Below are 19,961 nucleotides of genomic sequence, written 5' to 3'. Positions count from 1 at the left end.
GGCCCCTTGCTTATGTTATTTTGCATTTTATGTTGTTTAAACTTCACTTAGTCTCTCTTCCCTTTCACAGAGTCTGAGATGCAGTTTTCTTTCTTTTTTGTGCTCTTTTCTCCTCATCCACCTTCTTGTTTTCTTTCTCTCCTCTGCTGCAGGTATCTCTTTAGATAGGGCATTTGGAAGAGGGGGGCACAGAACATTGACAGACTCGTCAAACAAACAAATGAGCACCAAAGACAAAAATGATTTACCAAAACAATTAGTTTGATTTATCAGTGTAAAAACGTTCTAATGTAATTCTGCCATGAATCCGAACCTAGACTACATGTAAGTTATCAGTACTTGTACCTGTAAGAGGGACAATTCCCTCTAGGTCTCTTGTTATTTCTCCAGTACGTTAATCTTTTTCTTCAGGCCGTGCTGCTTTCTTCCATTCATCTTCCTTGTCTTTCTTATCCTTTTTAGCCTGCCTGGTGCTCCTCTCTATCTCCAGCTGGGTGCTCTTGGCCAGGGTTAATCCCTCTTCTGGGTTAATCCGTTTTAGGGCTGCTAGGGCAATAGAACCCTTCTCTTTCTCCCACTCCATGAGTTGGGCCATGCTGCCTGCTTTTTGTGTTGCTGTCTTCCTCCACTGCCACTCTCAGCTGCCACCATGCGTCTCTCTCTTCCCACTCCTTCCCTTTCTCAGCTACAAGCATTCTGACTTTTTTCTCCATGATAGCTTTGTCTTTCTCTCTGGCCCCTCTCTCCATCTCTAGTCTTTCCTTTTTCATTTTATTCTGGCCCTCCTTTTGCTTTTCCTTCTCGACCATCTGGGTAACCCTCTCTACCTCCTCCTTATCCTCCTCCAACCCTTTTCTCATCATCTGGAAGGCCTCAATTTCCCTCTCAAACTCCTGTTTCCTCTTGTCAACATCCTTGCTGTCCCTGTCAACAAGTACTTGAGCCTGCTTAACCTTCGCTTCATCTTAATGGACTTTATCTGCCGACTATTTTTCCCCCCACCTGTTTCATCTTCTGCTGAAGCTCATTTCTTAAACTGTTGACGTTCTCTGAGGCCATCTCAATCACTTTCTTGCCCTTCTCAACCATTTCTCTCTCCTCCTCAAGCTCAACTGTCCTCTGCAGGATGTTCTCCCTCTCTCGCTTCAGCAGCTGCTTCATTTTCTCCATCTCCCTCAGAAGGTCATTCTCTCTTCTTCTAACCTTATTTATTTCCTCCATCAGGGCTCTCTCCATCTGTGTGGTCTCGTCCTTCTCCTTCTTCAACTCCAGATGATGCTCCTGTATTTTTGTCTTCCACTCCTCCTGATCCAGCCTCCTCTGTTCGGCCACCTACTCCCACATACGGCCCACTCTTGACTTCCTGGCAGGCTTCTCTTCCTGGTCGTCAGCCTGGAAGGCAGCTGCCTCCTTCCTCGCCATCTCCACGGTGTCAAGGGCGTCTCTAACTTTGTCAGTGTTACTGACCTATAGAAATAGACAGCTGTTTCATTGTCACACTTAACTCTTTCATGGTGAGCTATAGTAGCAGTAATTACCTAGAAACTATATTAAAATTGCAAAGATGTGAGATAATGATGATTTTACGTTCAGAAGTTTTTTTGTTGGCCATGTCCTCTCCTAGAAGTGCCTCTTGCTCAGCTCTCTTTAAAGAGAATGAGTAAAGGTTTTCATCAGTCTAGTTCCTCCAAATCATGGCTTACATTATTCATTATAGGACCCACTATAGGCATACAAATCAATCATATTTTCAAAAGCAATGTTAAAATGACAGAACATTCTTCTCTTCTGTCCTCCGAGATTTTCCACTCATGACTAGCCTATAACATACGAAAAAAATACAGAAATGTCTGTATGTCTGTCTGATATTGATATTTCTGCACTTACTTTGTCTATATCAAGAGTATATGTGGTGCTCTCTTCAGACTGACAGACAGAAGTGAATGATAATCGGAAAGCGCAATAATGTGATTGAGTCATTGAGAAAGTAGTGTTTGTGTTGTAGTGTTTATGTGAAAAAAGATTGTCTTCTTTGGACTCAAGAACTCTGTTCCGCGAGCCTCAACGCCACAACAGGTGCCATGGTTACCATGCGTAAACACGCGCGAGTCGACGTACCGAGAGCAGACTAGCCCAGAGTACTAAACGAGATGCCCAAAGCAAATTATAAAAAGCATATTTACAATTGGCCTAAATCTTACTTTTTACTGTGACCTAATCTCGAAAAGATGGATAATTTAGAAATAGGCATAGCGGAGCAACTGCAGCGAATACAAAAGAGAGATTTATTCCAGACATATTTTTACAAGATGGCAAGGAGAGCTTTCGGTCCAGCAAAATCAAGGGATAGGGTTATCATCGCGCCACCGATGCCCAAATTTAACTCGGGGCAAATACCTCCACACCAAGTTCCAACAAAAAGTTCTCTGCCGTTCAATGAGTCAGGAGCTGGGGACCGAAACAGGGGCGCTACGATGGCATCGATGACGGGGGTTGATGTCGCGAATCATCAAGATTGGATTAACCAAAGGAGGTGTTTTCGTCGAGATTTCGATAATATCGGAGATTTGACAAAGTGGATTAACAACAAGCCGACGGTCACTGAGCTTGAGATGTTGGTTCTGGAAAGAGAGAAAAAGGCGGAAAGGACGCCTACACCAGTCCCGCGTTTTTCTATGACACCTCCTGAGACCAAGGTAAATTATAATCGAGCTAGTCTAATGTTGCATGTTCTAGACTTATTCAACCTATTAAAACATATTTACTTAAATTAATATTTCCCTCTAGGCCCGCGCACGAGCCAACGCGACCCGTCCTCTGCAGCGGCCAAATGTCCCAAGAGCGCGCTTGGTACAATCCTCGCAGCGCGAGGTAAAGGACGTGAAAAGGTACCTCCGCACCTATGAGCTCCGACCCAGTGAGCTCGCCAAGCGGCTGGACCGGCAGGGCACGGGGAAATTCAGCAGAGAGGACCTCCGAGCTGTGTTTGAGAAGGTGGTGCTAAACATTCTTTATGATACACCAGAAATCTGAGTTAGCCTATATGTGTTTATTCACATTCATGCATCCATGTCAGGAGGGTATCCCGGTGGCCCCCGAGCGTCTGAAGGACCTGGTGTCCAGTCTGAGCGGCAGGGAGGGGGACGAGGTGACAGTGAGGGACCTGGCCGAGGGCATCACGGCCTGGAGTCAGGAGACAGAGAGAGGAGAGAGGGCCAGCCGGGGTATGTCAGAGAGAGGGGACCTGTTCCTGGATGGTGGCCTGGAGAGGGGGGCGAATAGAGGAGAGACAAGGAGAGTGAGGGGCAAGGAGCAACGTGCCTCCAGCCTCCCAGGTAAGAAGAACTCAACTCCCAAATGCCATCTTCATCCAAACTGCTATGGAATGAGACCTGCTGTGTGGTTTTGATTAAAGCCAGTCAGTTGCTTCACATGATCTGATTGAGCTGTGTGCTGTGTATTATTGTCAGGTAATGGTAATTGAAGAGTAAATGCAGTGCTTGAATGACATAGCCATCACCTACACTTCTCCACCTCTCCTCTTCCTCTTCCACTCCTGTTCCCTCCTCTCCTCTCCTCTCCTCTCCTCTCCTCTCCTCTCCTCTCCTCTCCTCTCCTCTCCTCTCCTCTCCTGTTAGGAAAGAGGGGCCTGGCAGGGAGTCGCGGTGCCCACCGTCTGTCCCACCCCAGCCCTGAGCTGTATCTGAAGACCCCCCTGTCCCTGGAGGATCAGGAAGAGCGGGTTCACATCCAGCAGCACCGCCGCTCCAGGAGGACGGTGAGGGGAGTGATGGGGGGGGGGGGGGGGTGGGGGGGGGTGGGGGGGTGGGGGGGGGTGGGGGGGTTCAAACCCATGGTTCTCCCATGTGGAAGACCTAAACATCTACTATTTCGACCAAGAGGACATCCTCAAGGAAATAAATGTTAATTCTATGATAGAATTCCTCCCACCCATAAGAGTTGAAGATCAAAATCTCTCCCCGGGCATTTTCTTCATAGAAATGTATAGCCTAGATATGAAAGTATAGAAATGTATAGCCTAGATATGAAAGTATAGAAATGTCTCTGATGCCCTCTGACCCTGTTTACAGGACGGTATGCAGGATGAGGAAGTGCTGGCCATCATGAGGACGGTCTGTATAGGGGACCCCACCCAGGACGCCCACTCCCACCCGTCCTCTCTGGGCGGGGACACGGGCCGTGCCGTGGACAAGTTCAGGAGGCAGTGTCTGGGAGAGTACCTGGACTCACTGGACCAGTGTCATACCAAGGGGGTCACGGTCAACCAGTCCACTCTGGAGAGAGGTGATACTGAAACATAGTACACATAGTATGTGCAAATAGTCCAGCATCTATACACATGCATAAACACTCGGACTGCACAGATACACCGAAGCAATGACCTATACCGTATACAGTATTATGTTACTCTGGCACATTCAAACAAATTGCGTGTGTGTGCGTGTGTGTGTGTGTGTGTGTGTGTGCATGCGTGCGTGCGTGCGTGCGTGCGTGCGTGTGTGTTCGTGTGTGTCCGTCCTGCTCCTCAGTGCTGCTGCACCCAGGGGACCATGTCCTGGGAGGTCTTGAGTGTCCTGTGCTGAGGCAGGTGGGGTCCAGCCCCCTGCCAGGGTGCGGGGGCCGTCTCAGGGGCTGGATCAATTTGAACAGCAGCAGCAGCCCTCCACGGGAGGAGAAGGAGGTGGAGGAGGCTGGCCTGGAGGAAGTGGCTGCTCCACACCAAGTTGGCAAGGAGACGTGAGTAGTGGCTTCAGTCACCTGCACATCCACTTCCAGATATACAGGTCATGTTATTACACACACATACAGTATGTTACTTTAATGTAACACACCCTCTCCCCTGTGTATGCTAATGTGTGTGTGTGTGTGTGTGTGTGTGTGTGTGTGTGTGTGTGTGTGTGTGTGTGTGTGTGTGTGTGTGTGTGTGTGTGTGTGTGTGTGTGTGTACGTCCTCCACTGGCTAGGCCTGTGTACCCCTCCCACAGGTCTGTGCGGCATGGGCCCAAGGCGATAATGTTGTCGACAGATCGTGCCAAGGTCAGACATAAAACAGAGTGCTGGCTGACGAGGGAGGAGTACGCCCAGATGACCAGGTAACGATGTCACATCCTCCTCTGTTACTATGGCAAGCAGCCAGCGACAGTAGCCTTGGCAACATCGACAACATCACATTGGGATTTGTGGTTGTGTGGTTTTCAACATTCTGTCTTGGGCACTATGGGAAGAGTGGTTGCTATGGAAATATGTCGACAGGTCGATGGTTGTGTGTAATGATTGTGTCAGATTTATATGACATCACGTGTCATTGTGACGGGCTGGGTCAAACCTGGGTCTCCCAGGTGACAGACCCAAGCGTCTACCATGAGGCCGAGAGGACATCCTCAAGTTCTGAGAGCGACGCTTGAGTTTGCATGTCTCAGGCAGGGCTACAATACCTCATCACTAGAGTGAGATTCCAAATCACCCCTGCTACATAATGTGTGCTTTGTGTTTGGATCAGGAACATGATGAAGCCGTCCTGTCGCCGTGCCGACCCTAATGCATTCTGGCCCGGTCAGGATAATCACGTCAGATTGTACCTGCCCAGCACGGAGATCACTCCTGAGGGAGTCCTCTTTGAGCACATTGTCCGCTCCCCGGCCCCAAGTCCAGGAAACTGGCCCGTCAACGACAGAGGATACTCTACCTCAGGAGACATCGATGGGCACAAGGCCTACATCCTGTAGAGCTCTTTACTCCATGTTGAAGTTCAGTCAAATTCAAGTGTCTTGGCTCTTACCTATATGTCGTTGAGTTTATTTTGTCTGTAAAGGTAATAAAGACTAACCCTGAAAACAAAACAAACTTTTTTTAGTGTCTGATGCTCTCACTTTCTCTACCGCTATTGCGCGTATTTAAGTGTAGCGGCTCCTTTAAGATAAGCGTCAGTGTAAATGAACTTGAACTGCACTGCGCTGACGTAAGGGACTTGGAGAGTTTGGTGTACAGTATACCGAGGGCGCAGGCGAAGAGAATAACGGAGAAGAGGGACCGGACTGCCGACTACTCAATCACAGTTTTATTTGGCCAGTCGTTTTATAGGATACATTTGCGCGTTTTGGTTGAATCCTTGGAATCTGGACATCCGTAAATAAGTAATATGTGCTTTAATGCATTCATATGATCAATTGTGATAATATGTTGACGTAGGCTATAATTCAACTGTATTGAAAACAAGTGATAACAAATCTATAACAATGAGCCTAGTTTGGTGTACAAAAGGCTTCACTGCACTATTCTAGTTGTGTTCGCTGGAAACTATTTTGTGAATAATGTGCCAATGTAATTGAGAGCGATTCCTCGAAAGAGGCAACCAGTGGCAACGCTCTTCACTGTGGTCTTTGACCAAATGATCATGATTAGCCTAATAGATGATTAGCAAAAACAAAAACAAAAAAACAATCCGAAGCGCAAGAATTGGGAAAACATTTTATGTCGGAGGAAGATGACAGGCTTTCAGAACTGAGCGGGTCAGTCAAAAGGAAAGTAACGGGCCTTGACCGGACATTGGCCGAGGCGTGGACGGGGTGACAGTCTGTGTCCGCAGACAGCAGCCTTCAGAAGAGGTGTATAGGTCATCTGTACACCAAGAGACATATATTGAGCCATGCATCATAATGGTAACGGGGAGGAGATGCAGCCGGCGAACCAATCCGACCCTGAGCTCCAGGGGACGCCGAGTGGCAGCGGCTCGATCAGCCCAGGGAGTGACACCGTTAGCACACATTTCGAACTGTCCGCTCATCCAAAACTGGAGTTCAAACGCAACGCAGTCACTGAAGACTACAAAATAACATCTCAAGTACTGGGACTGGGTATCAACGGCAAAGTTCTGCAATGCTACTGCAAGAAATCAGGCGAGCAATGTGCGCTGAAGGTATTTGTGTGTGTGGTGTGTGTGTGTGTGTGTGTGTGTGTGTGTGTGTGTGTGTGTGTGTGTGTGTGTGTGTGTGTGTGTGAGAGAGAGAGAGCCAAGTGCCGCTAGATGTGGTCCTTTCTTTCTCATAGAGGCGTATGGGCTACTTGAGGATGTCTTTGCACTGGTGTTGATACAGAGGAGAACATTCATAAATTATTCATCGCTACTCCTCCTCAGTCTCTCTCATCCCTCGTATGTGGTTTGATGCCAGTGGGACCTCTCCTTTGTTTGGGATTCCTTCTTACAGGGCTCGTGTCAGTGTCACTGGTTCAGGTGTCAATGGTTCGGGTTGCCAGTGACATCCCAAACCATTCTTTCTCACTATCTATCTCTATGACTCTCCCTCCCCCCCACCTGTCACTCTCTCTCTCTCCCTTTCTCTCTCTTTCTTTTCTATCTATGTTGCCAGTGACAACCAGGTATAGGTTTTGCAGCATTTGGTTAATGTTATGTATACACTACAGTAGGTGAGGGGTGAGCAGAGGTTCATTGTCACCTGACTTTCTTCCACTTCCCTTCTCTGCTACTGTATCCACAAACAAGAGGAAGTGTATTGAACTGATCATATAAAGAGATCAGTGCTCTCTCGCTCTCTCTCTTTCTTTTCTCTCTCTCTCTTTCTCTTTCTTTCTCTGTGTCTCTCTCACTTAACCCCCCCTTGTCTCTTTCTTTCTCACTATCTATCTCTATCTATCTCTCTCTTTCTCTCTGTCTTTTTTCAATCTATCTCTATCTATCCCCTTTCTCTCTCTCTCTCTCTCTCTCTCTCTCTCTCTCTCTCTCTCTCTCTCTCTCCCTCTCCCTCTCTCACCGCCAGCAGTGATCTTTAAGCTAACTCTATTAGTGATCGTCTACAGACAGGGGATGCGTCTGGAGACAGTGATGCGCTGTCTGGGACCTTGTCTGACTCAGAGGGTCTGCTGTGTGTGGCAGTGGTCATTGTCGTGTTGTGTTGGACAATGGCTCACTCTGTGTCTGCTCCCATCTGTCTTCCATCTCCCCAAGTCCTGTCAGGGTATGAGGATGTTCTTCTGACTACATGTTGAGTGTTCCATTCTGTACTTTGAAGGTCAACCACTGGAATAATAAACAACAATATTGACAAATGGGCGTTAAGTTGGTGTTCTTCAGAGCCTGTAAAAGCCGGCTGTAGCCGGTGCGGCCGGCAGTCGATTCTTGTGAAGACAGAACCGAACGGGAAGAGAAACCGGCCATGTTGTCATCGGAACAGTCACATCATGAATAATAGTTGATTGCTATTGTTTTTCCAGTGAGACCAAAGAGAGCTGAATGAAATGTGATGAGGTGGGATCAGCTTGCCCACATGTATTTGTGTGTAATGCTGTGCTGTGCCGCTAGTTTTTATGTTGTGCACAGTGCTAGGTCCTGGTGTTAGGTTACTCCTTTATAAACCTGCCTCCTCCTCCTCCTCCTCCTCCTGATAGAGGCTCATTTCTCTAGCTGTGGGTGTAGTAGGTAATGGGATCCCTCCCACCCCTTTATCCAATCCCCATGCAAGGTTACGGGTACAGTACAGCTGTAAATGTGCTCCTGGAATGCAGTACTCATTCTAAAAGCCCCCCAAGGGACACCCCTGCCAAGCAAATGAATATGAATGATGGCTGATTGGATTTGGGCTGATGGAATCAGTGACGTGACTGTGTGTGTGTGTGTGTGTGTGTGTGTGTGTGTGTGTGTGTGTGTGTGTGTGTGTGTGTGTGTGTGTGTGTGGGTGTGTGTGTGGGTGTGTGTATGTGTGTGTATGTGTGTGTCTGAGAGAGAGAGAGAGAGAGAGCAAGAGAGCTGTAGGACTGTAATGAATCACAGCCAGGGCTTTTAACCTGATTGAAGCCCCTTGGTCCTTGATCGATTCTTAAACCTGCGTGAGTGTTAGTAAACTTCAGGCAACAAGCATATCCAAACACATGAAGTACAAACACATTCCCACATTTTCAGTGCAGATGCAAGCCTCATCCATCATCATATTCAATCAGAGGTAAACAGCCTCTCTAAACCTTTTCATTATCACATCTGCAGTACTTTCTCTTTCTCTCTCCTTCCTTCCTCTTCCTCTTCCTCCTCCTCCTCCCCTTCTCCTTGGGGGTGGGGGGGGCAGATCCTGTATGACAGCCCCAAAGCGCGGCGAGAAGTGGAGCTGCATTGGCGTGTGTCCGGTGGGCCGTACATCGTCCGGATCCTCAGCCTGTATGAGAACTTCCACCAGGGAAAGAAATGCCTGCTCATCATCATGGAGTGGTGAGGACTACCAGGACTACATAGACCACAATACACCTCTGCGGCCCTGTCAGAGTCAGAGATGAGCTCATGTGTTTGATATGTCCTCTCTGTTTTTCCTGATTCATTCATTCATTCTGTGTTTTATGAATTCATTTATAAACCTTTACAAAGGAGCGTCTAAACATGTGTCCCTGCTGTTCCTTCATGGTTATCGTGTTCTGGCCCTGTAGATTGAGCCCAACTCATTACCCAGTAATTGCCGAAGCACAATGTTAGCCTTGTTGGCAAGGACATAATTGCAATCTCTGGCTTTGTTGAGAAGTCTCGCTGCAGACCTCTGATCTGTGGCTCTTATTGTTTCTGCCTCTCAGCATGGAGGGAGGGGAGCTCTTCAGTCGTATACAGGCCCGAGGGGACCAGGCTTTCACGGAGAGAGGTGAGTTATGATGGAGTTTAATGGTCCATGGTTGTTCACACTGCTGCTCTATGATTTATAATACTACAGTGCGGGCCCTGTGCTGTATGCTCTGTGTTGATCAGATCCCTATTTTGGCATGTCTCTCCACCAGAGGTTTCAGAGATCATGAGGGACATAGGCACAGCCATCGAATACCTGCACCACATGGATATAGCCCACAGAGATGTGAAGGTAGGTCAGCTCTCAAACAGACGTCACACACAGACATGTGGTTCTTTCACCTGTCACTCACAGATACAAAGCTTCAGATAGATATGAAGCGAAGACAGGTTTTCACTTGAACCCTGGGGGCTGAAGTGGTGATGTCTTGAGTGAGTCTCTTCTCAACCTGATTCGCTTTCTTTCTCTCTCTCTTTGTCTCACACACACACACACACACACATACACCTCTCTCTCTCTCTCTCTCACACACACACACACCCTTCTTTCTCTCTCTTTCTCTCACACACACACACACACACACACACACACACACACACACACACACACACACACTCACTCCACAGCCTGAAAATCTGCTCTACACCACCAAGGAGAGCAACGCAGTGCTGAAGTTGACTGACTTTGGCTTTGCCAAGGAGACAACCTTGCACAAGTCCCTCCAGACACCCTGTTACACCCCGTACTATGTCGGTGAGTGTTGCCTCTTTTGCACCGATGGTGGGTGATTTTCCTGCCACAATATTGACATTGGATGGGTGTGCATAACCAATGAGTCTACACTTAATTTTACTGAGGTCTTTTTTCTTTATGCTAAGAAGCTCATATTTGCACCAATCCGGACATACAGAAATAATGGCATGCTTTTGTCAAATGTGTCTTTGCCTCTCTCATGTGTGTCTATGTCTGTCTGTCTGTCTGTCTGTCTGTCTGTCTGTCTGTCTGTCAGCCCCTGAGGTGCTTGGGCCAGAGAAATATGACAAGTCATGTGACATGTGGTCTCTGGGCGTAATCATGTACATCCTGTGAGTACTGAGTGTGTGTGTGTGTGTGTGTGTGTGTGTGTGTGTGAGTGTGTGTGTGTGTGAGTGTGTGTGTGTGTGTGTGTGTGTGTGTGTGTGTGTGTGTGTGTGTGTGTGTGTGTGTGTGTGTATGAGTATGTTAGAATCAGATCACAAGCTTCACTTTCGCTTTCCTTCCTTTTCTTATCTCTATCTTTCTTTTTTTAAGTCTCTCAGCTCAACATTGTCCATCGGTCCTCCCTCTCTCCCTTTCTCCTCCTTGTGTATGAATGACTGTTATGATGAATGTCCTATGGGAGTGTGTATAGCTGGTGTAACACCGTCTTTATAGTCATATGCAACTGCAGCTACTCCTGTGCTCCTCTAGCCTCGTGTGTATGCTACCTCTAGCCTCGTGTGTATGCTACCTCTAGCCTCGTGTGTATGCTACCTCTAGCCTCGTGTGTATGCTACCTCTAGCCTCGTGTGTATGCTACCTCTAGCCTCGTGTGTATGCTACCTCTAGCCTCGTGTGTATGCTACCTCTAGCCTCGTGTGTATATGTATGTGTGACTGTGTGTTGTCCAGAAGGTTGGTTCCGGCTGGAAAAAGAATCCCTATTTCTATCCTATCCTATGCTGTTCTGTTCTATTCTATTCTATTCTATTCTATTCTATTCTATTCTATTCTATTCTATTCTATTCTATTCTATTCTAGTCTATTCTAGTCTAGTCTAGTCTATTCTATTCTATGAATGTGTGCTGTGTTCTCCAGGCTTTGTGGGTTCCCTCCGTTCTACTCCAACACAGGCCAGGCCATCTCTCCAGGGATGAAGCAGAGAATCAGGATGGGCCAGTATCAGTTCCCCAACCCAGAGTGGGCCGAGGTGTCTGAGGAAGGTCTGTCCACTGATTACTACTGTACATGGGTTTGGGTTGGAGTGGGATAGAGTGGACTTAGAAGACTGATGGACTGGACCAAGTATGGTTTCAGTTTAAGGGATGTTTTTTTTAGGGTCAGGATAAGGGTTGAGTAGCACTGAACTACACAAGTCTTTCAGTTTTTTTTTTACGATTTTAAATCATTGGTTAGGGATGGGTAGGTCTTGATGTACATCTTTAAACTGTCTAGTTTGTCTGATATTCTGGTTTTATTTGCTCCACTTTCATGACCTCCCCGTGTGCAGCCAAACAGTTGATCAACCAGCTGCTGAAGACAGACCCCAACGAGAGGATGAGCATTGGCCAGTTCATGAACCACCCCTGGATCAATGTAGGTACCTCCATCTACCGCGAACGATGTGTTAGCCTTGTGGATGCGTTAGCCTCGTTAGCCTTGTTAGCCTTGTGGATACAGCATGAGCACGGTGTCACTGGCTCTTGTTAACTCATGGTGTTTTGATATGACAGCAATCGATGGTGGTCCCACCGACTCCTCTGCACACCTCTCGCGTTCTGACGGAGGAGAGAGAGCTGTGGGACGATGTCAAGGTGAGAGCTGTAAAACACTGTTCTCTCTCAGAACAACAGACTTCCAACCAACCACAGTAGCCTACCAATCAAAATGGCAGGCAGCTGAAAGGATCATATATTCAATGCTTTCAAAACGATCATGACCAGCCTTTCAAAATTCTCCCTTTCCGCTGTAACACTGAACAGCCAGTAGGTGGAGGTAAAGCATTAGTTTTAGATTTATACAGTAACCTCCCCTCATGTTGTTGCTCTGGCTACAGGAGGAGATGACCAGTGCTCTGGCCACCATGCGTGTGGACTATGACCAGGTGATGATCAAAGACTTGGATACGTCCAACAACTCCCTGCTACAAAAGAGACGCAAGAGACCTGCTCCTGGAGCCGCCGAGGAAGGAGAGGGAGGAGGAGAAGGAGGAGGAGGAGGAGGAGGAGGGGATGTAGGAGGAGGAGGAGGAGGAGGAGGGGGAGGAGGAGGAGGAGGAGGAGGGGGAGGAGGAGATGGAGGAGGAGGAGCGGTTTGTAACAGCCAGTGAGAAGGAGGGGAGTGTTATTACCATATTGGACAAGAGGAGTGTAATGGGACCCTTTGGAGGATGAGATGGCAGCACTCTGCCCCCTATTGGCAACAGTCAGTATGACATGAGACTAAGGCTTAGAAGAGACGTTTGTCTCCTCTTATCCTTTACTCTTTCCAGCACCAGCACATATGAGATCAATTACATTGTTGCTTTTCATTTGCAGATACTGCTGTCATTTTTCTTTCCTGGTACTATTTTAATGAAATAAAGGTTTGTTTTGATGATGTTTGTGTCGCCTTATTTTGCTCTATATCTATGTTCTGTATGTCCATATGGTTGCACATGTGATTAGACCCAAGTGTGTCTACCATTAGGCTAAGAGGACATCCTTATGGTCTGAGGGCGACAGTTACGTTTATATGTCTCAGGCAGGGCTACCTCATCACAGGAGCATGATTCCAACCTCCACTACACACCAGTCATGATTCCAACCTCCACTACACACCAGTCATGATTCCAACCTCCACTACACACCAGTCATGATTCCCACCTCCACTACACACCAGTCATGATTCCAACCTCCACTACACACCAGTCATAATTCCCACCTCCACTACACACCAGTCTGTGTGTCTGAATGCTAAGTCATGACAAACAAGTCTTCCACTAAAAAACACACACGTTATTAAAGGGGACCTGTAGCTGGGTCCCTAATAACACATGCCTCAGCCGCACAGCATCGCACAAACAACCATGCATAAATACATATTCACAGATTTGCATAAGGAAGTGCAGTAGCCTACTAAATGAAAGCACTGTACGTTATACAGTACCATTTGGAAAAGTGTAAGAGCAATTTGCACACAGTGAATTTATTTTTCAGCTCGATCAAGCTCAGGTAGACCGAGTGTGTGGAGCATAGACAGATAGGATAAACTGAACTAGACAGATACAGTAGTCATTTGAAAAGAAAGAGTAGGACCTTGGAGAAAAGAGGGAGCGAGGGATGGCCAGCAATATGGGATGTGGATGTCGGGTGTTTAGTGAACTGCTCTCGGCCCGGGAGAATGCCCTGCTCTTCTCTTTACTCGGACCCCAGTGTAAGGTACAGTCTATATCCCCTGAGTGTTACTTCACCCGCATATTGTCTGAGGCATCTGAACACCTCTTTTACTCTATCTGCAACCCCTCTTTGCATTTCTACCTTCTCATACTTTAATTTCTTTCTCGTCTGATGGTGGTTAATAAGGTGTGTTTTATTTTCCCTCAAGTGGTTGTGTGCCAGCCAACCCCACTGTATACAGTGCCTTGGGAAAGTATTCAGACCCCTTCACTTTTTACACATTTTGTTGTGTTATAGACTCAATTTAAAATGGATTAAATTAAAAGAATTTGCCATCAAATTACCCCAGAATGACAAAGCGAAAACACGTTTTTTGAAATTTCAGTACCCTTATTAAAATTGAAATACAGAAATACCTCATGTACAAGTTTTCCATGTATCAGTATTCAGACCCAATGCTATGACACTCTTAAAATGCAAAAATGTCATCAACAAATCACGAGTTGAATTGAGTCCATCTTAATGCAAGGATAATATTTCATGTCATTTTGGAATTAATATCTTTGTTTTTTATGGCAAATTGTTTTAATTTAATCCATTTTAAGTTGAGTCTATAGCACAACAAAATGTGTAAAAAGTGAAGGGGTCTGAATACTTTCCCAAGGCACTGTATATATTATACTGTGTATACTGCCCTGCTAAGCAGTAGGAAATGGTGAGGGTTAGGCATTTTTTGTTCTTTTGGCTCTATACTCCAAAAGATTGGATTTGAAATCAAACAATTACCATGAGGTTAAAGTAGAGATTCTCGCTTTTATTTGATGGTATTTGTGTAAATATTGGTTTCACCATTTAGAAATGACAACACTTTTTATACATAGTCCCCCTATTTTAGGGTACCAAATGTAATGGGACAACTGGCTTGACAGGGTTTTCTGGTTAGTCAGACGTGTTCTGTCATTTGTTTTGGCATAAGAGAGTTGTCATTGTGACCAAAGAGGTGTCAATGAAAGTCAAAGAGGCCATTATTTGGCCTAACCTGAAACATAGACAAACCCTTAGGCTTGCCAAAATTAACTGTTTGGAACATCATTAAAACAAATTAGGTGGCTGGGCTAATAAAAAATAAATAAAATAATAATAATAAATATAATAAATAAATACAAGCATAAACTGGAGAGGGAATATGATATACAACAACTATATCTGGCAAAATCAACATGATGAATAGGGATTTGGAGAGAGACACCTTTAATTCAGTACCTATGTTCTTTGGCTGTGTTTGAATAATCCGACATATTGATGCTGTTTATTTTCCTGATGAGGTATTCTTCCCAGTTATCAGTCCTTTGATCGTACGGGTAAACAAAACCTTGTAAGGGAACAGGCTGTGTGTGAGGGCAGAGGACAGAGGGGCTGATTTGTTTATGGTTAACATGAGGTCTCTGTTTTGGATACCACAACACAAGCCAGCAATCACACCATTTCACGTCACATAACCTGACAGGGATACAGGGCTACAGCAATGTAACGAGACAATGATAAAGGTTATTCATAACCGTTATTCATGATAAAGGTCTTTCATGTTTCAATGACATGTTCTCTTTCATGTTCTCTCTCATCTATCATAGCATGGATTTCCGCATCTGTTTTTATATTCTGTGACATGAGCATTTCACCTGAGACCATATCGATGACCTGTGACTATGTTCCTGATAGTGTGTCTAACGGGTTGTGCGTGTTTCAGGCGGTGGCTTCAGCGGTAGCCCAGGTGTTTGTGGCCACCGAGCCAGGGCCGGGGGGGCTGGTGTGGCAGCGTGGGGGCTGTGGGGTGGTGTGTCTGGTCAAAGACTACACACTGTGCTCCTACTTCCTGCGTCTCTACTGTGTAAAGGTCAGAAGAAGCACAGCCAACATGAGACAACAGCTAGACTAGAGGAAGAGTTATTGTTGTCTCTCTCTCTCTCTCTCTATCTCTCTCTATCCCCCATCCCTCTTTCTTTATTTCTCAAACAAAACATAGAATGTCTTCCAACTTGTGCTGATAAGACTTGCTTATTTATTTATGAACACGTTCTTAGAGTGAGAGACTTCCAGTACTGTGCATAAATAAAGTATTTTTCCATGAGAGCTTTTGTCCCTGGTTTACAAGCAGGAAATGCCTTTTGACCTCTGGCAATATACTAAGTTGTCCTGTTTATCCAGTCCCAATAGAGCAGGAGTGTGTGTGTGTATGTGTGTGTGTGTGTGTGTGTGTGTGTGTGTGTGTGTGTGTGTGTGTGTGTGTGTGTGTATACGTGCATGCTTGCATGTGAGTGTGCATCTGCATTTGCTTCCTTATGTCAGAGTTTTCCTTTATCTTGATCATTCACCCATAAACACTGTTCTAAGGACAGTTTAGCATTTTAATTTAAATGGTTTAACTTTTTTTTTTTTTTTTTTAGCTTTTGTGTTGGTGGGTGTGTTTCCTTTGTTTCCATATTTCTGTCGACTCAAAACCCTAATTCACACAACGGAGCCGAACTGAGTTTACCAGACCTGAGCTGTACTGGCCTAGCCTGCTTACACATCCACCACAGTTGCTGAAACTCTCCTGGAAAGGACAATGTGAAAGGACAATGTGAAAGGATAATACCCCAGCCAGCAGAGCATGGTTCTGGTTGGCCCTGTAGAGTGTAAAGCCCCTTAGATGCTTTCTCCAACAACACCTTCACAAACACTTAAAACAATGTTTTATCACTGAATATGACTAACTAATATAAAACTTCTAATCTCCTCTCTTTCTTATTCCCCTTATACCCAGCGTGCGAAGGTTCTATGGGAACAGGAGATATACAGTCCATTTGAGTACACTGCACCCCGCCCTTTTTTCCATACCTTCCCGGCAGACGTAGGTGACAGAGCCACACCACAGGGGATCTCTCTGAAACATTCCACCCTGACACCTTGGCCCTGACATAACCATAATGACCACAACAACAACACCACTACCACCCACAGAATAGTTCTGAAGACCACACACACACACGCACCCACACACCCCCACACCCACACCCACACCCATACACACACACACACACACACACACACAAACACATACACCTGTAACCACTTACGAGAGTAGAGGTTGCTATTAACCCTGTGTCCTTAATGAGGTTGTGTGTTAACTGGACTGGTACTAGACTGGTGTGTCTGCCTTTGGGACATGCATTCGGTATTGTCTCTAAAAAGGTTTTGGTCATATTAGCACAGGCCCTCTACAGGTTGTGGGTATGTTTTAGCCCTGAACAGCCTCACACACTGACTGTGTTTGTGCAGGACTGCCAGGCAGGTCTGAACTTTGCAGACGAGGCAGAGGCAGAGAGGTTCCGCACAGAAATGGAAAGACGGATCCAAAAAGCCCAAGGTTTGGAGAACACACACGCACAGGCACAGGCACAGGCACAGGCACACGCACGCACACACACACACACACACACACACACACACACACACTCTTTCCTTAACTTTTCAAAATATTACCTCATAACACCCCCTGCACTCACACCCTCATCCCCAACCATCAAATCATATCTATATCAACATTTGTTTGCTCTTTCTCTTGCTAGCCTCAGGTCAGTCCTCAGGTCAGTCCTCAGGTCAGTCCTCAGGTCAGTCCACTTCTCCTTCACTGCCTCCCTCTATTCTTTCTATATCTCCATATCTCCTTCCATCATTCATTCTAATTCCTCTGTCTTACTCTTTCTCACTCTGTCTATTTGTGGATCAGTTTTTTTTTTCTTTCTCTCCCTTTTCCCCTCTCTCTTTCTCTCTCTCCCCCTCTGTCTCTTGCACTCCCAGACAGAACAAGTCGGTGGACTCAGACGACCCATGCTGACAGTGAGGTCGACTCTGCAGGCCATGACGGCACACAGGAGCAGCACCCGGCCAAATCTGAGATCAGTGCTCCCACTGCGGCAGAGTGAGGAACACATCTGATTCCGCACACACTGGGCCTAAGACACACTCACCTATCACCATTCCTATGAACATTCTGTGATGCATGGGAGGCTGGTGGAGAGAGACATTGGAGTAGTACAGGCTTGTTGTAACGGAACGAACGGAATGAGGAACGGTATCGAACGCATAACAAACTATGTGTTTGATACCATTCCTCACCCCATTCCATCCTTTCCAATGAGCCCGTTCTCTAATATTTCTCCCCCCACCCCTCGCCTCCACTGTGATGATACGGAAGGAAAAGTGACAAGACTGCATCTGTGGTTTAGTCTTGTCTCTGTTGTTCCCCACAGACAGAAACCCCTGGTGGACTGGGACCCAAAGGAAGGCTTCAGTGTGAGCACAGCGTCATCAATGACAATCAATCACTTGGCGTAGCAAAGTGTCATGGCGTAATTCATATCACTGTCACAACATATCTATATATACCTGCCTTAATCCTACTTATTTCACCGTGCCGACATAAAATGTTACAATGCCACTGTAATGACACACTTATCATCATCATTCTTGTTCACTGTCTCCCCCCTGTGTGCAGTCTGGTGACCTCCACCCCTCCCTGAAGAAGCTCCTCAGATGGGCGACCCTGAGCGAGGCGGATCTAAGGGATAGACACACCTCTGAGGTCGTCCACTCCATTATTGATGGTCATGGGGGACTGGAGGCGGTGCGCAAGGAGACGAAGAACAGAGGTATGGCTGCTGGCCAGGAGGGCTCCTGTGTTCTTGCATTCCAGGCTTCTCTCAACTCTCAGGCACACAGCTGTTAAAAGAAACTACAGTACATTCATACATACATGCATATATACATACATACAGGGGACGTACATTCATACAGGGACCATACATTCATACAGGGACCATATACAGTACATACATACAGGGACCATAGATACATACAGGGACCATATACGGTACATACATACAGGGACCATTGATACATACAGGGACCATATACGGTACATACATACAGGGACCATTGATACATACAGGGACCATATACGGTACATACATACAGGGACCATTGATACATACAGGGACCATATACGGTACATACATACAGGGACCATAGATACATACAGGGACCATATACGGTACATACATACAGGGACCATAGATACATACAGGGCCAGACACAGATCAACAAAATGTGTCTTGAACAGTTAAAAGTGATGCTACACAGTAGATTTGCCTCTGTGTCTCTCACAGGTCCAGCATCTCAGACCTTACCTCGGTCTGCATCAGTGTCCCTCTCCCTGGCCCTGAAGAAAGGCCCTTTGCCACCAATTCCCTCCCTCACCAGCAGTGCTACTACCTTCCAGCATGTCCCCAAGGGCCTGAACACAAGGCCCCTGCCCTCCTGGGTCCCCTCACCTCCCTCTCTACCAGCTCCCCCTCCACCTGTGAGGGTCAAAAAGAGCATCAGTTTCAAACCGGTAACAGGACTGTGACATGGCATGGTGTGTGTGTGTGTGTGTGTGTGTGTGTGTGTGTGTGTGTGTGTGTGTGTGTGTGTGTGTGTGTGTGTGTGTGTGTGTGTGAGTAAGATTATTTGTACTTCAATGTTTCATTATGAATCCAAATAAAGTCATCAAAATGTGTGTTTGTGTGTTTATTGTAATAGGTGAGCTCACCTTCAGCTGTGGAGTCTGACCTTATCCTGACAGCATTGAGAGAGGCATTCAGGAACAGTCTCAGTCTCCTGCATCATACAGGTGAATTAGTCTCACCTCACAACCGTCCTCTCTCCCCTGTCCCCCTCTTCTCATAACCTGTCCTGTCCTGTCCTGTCCTGGCCTGGTCTGTCCTGTTAGCTCAGCCTGGGGTAACAGAGGTGACAGTGAGGTCAGTCCTGTTATACAACTCTTCTCAGCTCATCTCTGTTATCAATATACTGTATCTACTCCACTGCAGGTGATACCGAAGGCCATTTGGAGCAAGATTCTTATGACCTCGGGGTGAGGCTGAAATATCAGCACAGTGGTGGAGAACCTGGAAACACCGATTTAGATCTTTGAACCTCAAAACTTAACTTGCTTTTTAATGTATCTTCACAAACTTTTGTTCGCAGAAGAAGGCTAGTAAATATCTTGCCAATTAAAGCTGTGTCATGAAAAGCCCTCTTCACTCAAAGCAGAGGTTTGTGTGTGTACGTGCGCGCATGTTCGTGTGTGTGGGAGGGAGGGGAGGGGCGAGGGCATGACCTGAGATTATGGGAGGTTTTCAAACAATAAACAAAAGAGTCATGCTTCCATTCTAATTGTGGTTCAGAAC

The 19,961-nt window shown here is 46.4% G+C and overlaps 3 protein-coding genes across 3 annotated transcripts; all 3 read left to right on the top strand.

The window, feature by feature from the left end:
• Positions 1–2,228: 2,228 nt before the first annotated feature.
• Positions 2,229–5,747, top strand: efcab12 (EF-hand calcium binding domain 12; the record flags this gene model as incomplete). The annotated part of the gene is made up of 8 exons (XM_083667681.1): positions 2,229–2,696; positions 2,788–2,994; positions 3,077–3,335; positions 3,639–3,778; positions 4,092–4,305; positions 4,551–4,758; positions 5,007–5,114; positions 5,522–5,747. The coding sequence occupies 8 exons, from the start codon at positions 2,229–2,231 to the stop codon at positions 5,745–5,747; spliced, it is 1,830 nt and encodes a 609-aa protein (XP_083523807.1).
• Positions 5,748–6,098: 351 nt separating this feature from the next.
• Positions 6,099–12,818, top strand: LOC310803041 (MAP kinase-activated protein kinase 2-like; the record flags this gene model as incomplete). The annotated part of the gene is made up of 11 exons (XM_083667678.1): positions 6,099–6,937; positions 9,096–9,235; positions 9,589–9,653; positions 9,787–9,866; positions 10,229–10,328; positions 10,585–10,660; positions 11,411–11,535; positions 11,823–11,908; positions 12,046–12,126; positions 12,369–12,545; positions 12,804–12,818. The coding sequence occupies exons 1-11, from the start codon at positions 6,668–6,670 to the stop codon at positions 12,816–12,818; spliced, it is 1,215 nt and encodes a 404-aa protein (XP_083523804.1). The 5' UTR covers positions 6,099–6,667.
• Positions 12,819–13,632: 814 nt separating this feature from the next.
• LOC310803040 (actin nucleation-promoting factor WAS) lies at positions 13,633–19,730 on the top strand (the record flags this gene model as incomplete). The annotated part of the gene is made up of 11 exons (XM_083667677.1): positions 13,633–13,731; positions 15,437–15,583; positions 16,493–16,579; positions 17,008–17,095; positions 17,298–17,339; positions 17,530–17,650; positions 17,982–18,024; positions 18,227–18,380; positions 18,897–19,123; positions 19,312–19,402; positions 19,602–19,730. 11 exons carry the CDS (start codon positions 13,633–13,635, stop codon positions 19,703–19,705), a joined length of 1,203 nt encoding a protein of 400 aa, XP_083523803.1. The 3' UTR covers positions 19,706–19,730.
• Between the last annotated feature and the right edge of the window lie 231 nt (positions 19,731–19,961).

The sequence above is a fragment of the Argentina silus genome, assembly GCF_951799395.1.
Source record: "Argentina silus genome assembly, chromosome: 4".
Taxonomy (NCBI): Eukaryota; Metazoa; Chordata; class Actinopteri; order Argentiniformes; family Argentinidae; genus Argentina; species Argentina silus.
This window is presented reverse-complemented; position numbering and strand designations above follow the sequence as displayed.